Source organism: Cyclopterus lumpus, chromosome 19 (genome assembly GCF_009769545.1).
Source record: "Cyclopterus lumpus isolate fCycLum1 chromosome 19, fCycLum1.pri, whole genome shotgun sequence".
NCBI classification, from domain to species: domain Eukaryota; kingdom Metazoa; phylum Chordata; class Actinopteri; order Perciformes; family Cyclopteridae; genus Cyclopterus; species Cyclopterus lumpus.
The window spans coordinates 19,016,802-19,021,801 of record NC_046984.1 but is presented as its reverse complement, the minus strand read 5'-3'; the positions used below and the strand labels follow the sequence as shown (position 1 = coordinate 19,021,801).

The 5,000-nt window shown below is 50.6% G+C and overlaps 1 protein-coding gene across 1 annotated transcript in view; it reads left to right on the top strand.

Moving 5' to 3' along the window:
- asah2 (N-acylsphingosine amidohydrolase 2) overlaps window positions 1-5,000 on the top strand; it is a 16,456-nt gene that overhangs the window by 5,457 nt on the left and 5,999 nt on the right. Inside the window, exons 6-7 of the mRNA XM_034559373.1 lie at window positions 1,049-1,126; window positions 1,588-1,708. Of these exons, the coding sequence (XP_034415264.1) occupies window positions 1,049-1,126; window positions 1,588-1,708 (199 nt within the window). The remainder of the gene's footprint in view (window positions 1-1,048; window positions 1,127-1,587; window positions 1,709-5,000) is intronic.

Genomic DNA, 5,000 nt, shown 5'->3' with positions numbered 1-5,000 from the left:
AGGTAAACAGGACACAGAGAGAGAGACAGGTAGACAGGACACAGAGAGAGAGACAGGTAGACAGGACACAGAGAGAGAGACAGGTAGACAGGACACAGAGAGAGAGAGAGACAGGTAGACAGGACACAGAGAGAGAGACACAGGTAAACAGGACACAGAGAGAGAGACAGGTAGACAGGACACAGAGAGAGAGACAGGTAAACAGGACACAGAGAGAGAGACAGGTAGACAGGACACAGAGAGAGAGACAGGTAAACAGGACACAGAGAGAGAGACAGGTAGACAGGACACAGAGAGAGAGACAGGTAGACAGGACACAGAGAGAGAGACAGGTAGACAGGACACAGAGAGAGAGACAGGTAGACAGGACACAGAGAGAGAGACAGGTAGACAGGACACAGAGAGAGAGAGAGACAGGTAGACAGGACACAGAGAGAGAGACACAGGTAAACAGGACACAGAGAGAGAGACAGGTAGACAGGACACAGAGAGAGAGACAGGTAAACAGGACACAGAGAGAGAGACAGGTAGACAGGACACAGAGAGAGAGACAGGTAAACAGGACACAGAGAGAGAGACAGGTAGACAGGACACAGAGAGAGAGACAGGTAGACAGGACAGAGAGAGAGAGAGAGAGAGAGACAGGTAGACAGGACACAGAGAGAGAGACAGATAGACAGGACACAGAGAGAGAGAGACAGGTAGACAGGACACAGAGAGAGAGAGACAGACAGGTAGACAGGACACAGAGAGAGAGAGACAGACAGGTAGACAGGACACAGAGAGAGAGAGACAGACAGGTAGACAGGACACAGAGAGAGAGAGAGAGAGACAGGTAGACAGGACACAGAGAGAGAGACAGGTAGACAGGACACAGAGAGAGAGAGAGAGAGAGATACTTATCTATATCTCTCTCTCTATACATATGTATAATACATATATAACTATACGTATATTTATATGTATAACACATATATACATATATATATTTATATAAATATATATATGTATAATACATATATAAATATATATATATTTGGACCTTCAGGTATCAGTGGAACACAGATAAACAGGTGTTGGTGCTGAAGTTCACTGATCTGGATGGAGACGGGATCGGCATGCTCAGGTGATGAAAACATGAACATAATAAATACAGAATATATGATATATAATATATAATATATATATAATATATCATATATAATAAATAATATATCATATATAATTCATAATGTATAATATATAATATATATTATAGAATATATTTAATATATAACATATAATATATGATTATAATATATATAATGCATCATATATAATATATAATACATAATGTATGATATATAATATATATTATACAATATATTTAATATATAACATATAATATAATATATATAATGCATCATATATAATATATAATATATAATGTATGATATATAATATATATTATACAATATATTTAATATATAACATATAATATAATATATATAATACATCATATATAATATATAATACATAATGTATAACATATAATATATAATACTTAATATTTAATATATATAACATAAATGACCTCCACGCCGACAGCTGGTTCGCCGTCCATGCCGTCAGCATGAACTCCACCAACCGGCTAGTGAGCAGCGACAACATAGGCCACGCCTCCTACCTGCTGGAGCAGGACAAGAACCGGGGACAGCTACCTGGACAGGTGAGGAGACATTTGTACAGCCCCAACCACTTCACCTTGACCCCCAACCACTTCACCCTGACCCCCAACCACTTCACCCTGACCCCCAACCACTTCACCCTGACCCCCAACCACTTCACCCTGACCCCCAACCACTTCACCTTGACCCCCAACCACTTCACCCTGACCCCCAACCACTTCACCCTGACCCCCAACCACTTCACCCTGACCCCCAACCACTTCACCTTGACCCCCAACCCCTTCACCCTGACCCCCAACCACTTCACCCTGACCCCCAACCACTTCACCCTGACCCCCAACCACTTCACCCTGACCCCCAACCACTTCACCTTGACCCCCAACCACTTCACCCTGACCCCCAACCACTTCACCCTGACCCCCAACCACTTCACCCTGACCTCCAACCACTTCACCTTGACCCCCAACCACTTCACCCTGACCCCCAACCACTTCACCCTGACCCCCAACCACTTCACCCTGACCCCCAACCACTTCACCCTGACCCCCAACCACTTCACCCTGACCCCCAACCACTTCACCCTGACCCCCAACCACTTCACCCTGACCCCCAACCACTTCACCCTGACCCCCAACCACTTCACCTTGACCCCCAACCACTTCACCTTGACCCCCAACCACTTCACCCTGACCCCCAACCACTTCACCCTGACCCCCAACCACTTCACCCTGACCCCCAACCACTTCACCTTGACCCCCAACCACTTCACCCTGACCCCCAACCACTTCACCCTGACCCCCAACCACTTCACCCTGACCCCCAACCACTTCACCCTGACCCCCAACCACTTCACCTTGACCCCCAACCACTTCACCTTGACCCCCAACCACTTCACCCTGACCCCCAACCACTTCACCTTGACCCCCAACCACTTCACCTTGACCTCCAACCACTTCACCCTGACCCCCAACCACTTCACCTTGACCTCCAACCACTTCACCTTGACCTCCAACCACTTCACCTTGACCTCCAACCACTTCACCTTGACCCCCAACCACTTCACCCTGACCCCCAACCACTTCACCCTGACCTCCAACCACTTCACCCTGACCCCCAACCACTTCACCTTGACCTCCAACCACTTCACCTTGACCTCCAACCACTTCACCTTGACCTCCAACCACTTCACCTTGACCTCCAACCACTTCACCTTGACCTCCAACCACTTCACCTTGACCCCCAACCACTTCACCTTGACCCCCAACCACTTCACCTTGACCTCCAACCACTTCACCTTGACCCCCAACCACTTCACCTTGACCTCTCACCGCTTCACCTTGACCTCTCACCGCTTCACCCTGACCCCCAACCACTTCACCTTGACCTCTCACCGCTTCACCCTGACCCCCAACCACTTCACCTTGACCTCCAACCACTTCACCTTGACCTCTCACCGCTTCACCCTGACCCCCAACCACTTCACCCTGACCCCCAACCACTTCACCTTGACCTCTCACCGCTTCACCCTGACCCCCAACCACTTCACCTTGACCTCTTACCACTTCACCTTGACCTCTTACCACTTCACCTTGACCTCTCACCGCTTCACCCTGACCCCCAACCACTTCACCTTGACCTCTCACCGCTTCACCCTGACCCCCAACCACTTCACCTTGACCTCCAACCACTTCACCTTGACCTCTCACCGCTTCACCCTGACCCCCAACCACTTCACCCTGACCCCCAACCACTTCACCTTGACCTCTCACCGCTTCACCTTGACCCCCAACCGCTTCACCTTGACCTCTTACCACTTCACCTTGACCTCTCACCGCTTCACCCTGACCCCCAACCACTTCACCTTGACCTCTCACCACTTCACCTTGACCTCTTACCACTTCACCTTGACCTCTTACCACTTCACCTTGACCTCTCACCGCTTCAGCCTGACCCCCAACCACTTCACCTTGACCTCTCACCACTTCACCTTGACCTCTTACCACTTCACCTTGACCTCTTACCACTTCACCTTGACCTCTCACCGCTTCACCCTGACCCCCAACCACTTCACCTTGACCTCTCACCACTTCACCTTGACCTCTTACCACTTCACCTTGACCTCTTACCACTTCACCTTGACCTCTCACCGCTTCACCCTGACCTCCAACCACTTCACCTTGACCTCTCACCACTTCACCTTGACCTCTTACCACTTCACCTTGACCTCTTACCACTTCACATTGACCTCTTACCACTTCACCTTGGCCTCTTACCGCTTCAGCCTGACCCCCAACCACTTCACCTTGACCTCTTACCACTTCACCTTGACCTCCAACCACTTCACCTTGACCTCTCACCGCTTCACCCTGACCCCCAACCACTTCACCTTGACCCCCAACCACTTCACCTTGACCTCTTACCACTTCACCCTGACCCCCAACCACTTCACCTTGACCTCTTACCACTTCACCCTGACCCCCAACCACTTCACCTTGACCTCTCACCGCTTCACCCTGACCCCCAACCGCTTCACCTTGACCCCCAACCACTTCAGCCTGACCCCCAACCACTTCACCTTGACCCCCAACCACTTCACCTTGACCCCCAACCACTTCACCTTGACCCCCAACCGCTTCAGCCTGACCCCCAACCACTTCACCTTGACCCCCAACCACTTCACCTTGACCCCCAACCACTTCACCTTGACCTCTCACCGCTTCAGCCTGACCTCTTACCGCTTCAGCCTGACCCCCAACCACTTCACCTTGACCTCTTACCACTTCACCTTGACCTCCAACCACTTCACCTTGACCTCTCACCGCTTCACCCTGACCCCCAACCACTTCACCTTGACCCCCAACCACTTCACCTTGACCTCTTACCACTTCACCCTGACCCCCAACCACTTCACCTTGACCTCTTACCACTTCACCCTGACCCCCAACCACTTCACCTTGACCTCTCACCGCTTCACCCTGACCCCCAACCGCTTCACCTTGACCCCCAACCACTTCAGCCTGACCCCCAACCACTTCACCTTGACCCCCAACCACTTCACCTTGACCCCCAACCACTTCACCTTGACCCCCAACCGCTTCAGCCTGACCCCCAACCACTTCACCTTGACCCCCAACCACTTCACCTTGACCCCCAACCACTTCACCTTGACCTCTCACCGCTTCAGCCTGACCTCTTACCGCTTCAGCCTGACCCCCAACCACTTCACCTTGACCTCTTACCACTTCACCTTGACCTCCAACCACTTCACCTTGACTTCTCACCGCTTCACCCTGACCCCCAACCACTTCACCTTGACCCCCAACCACTTCACCT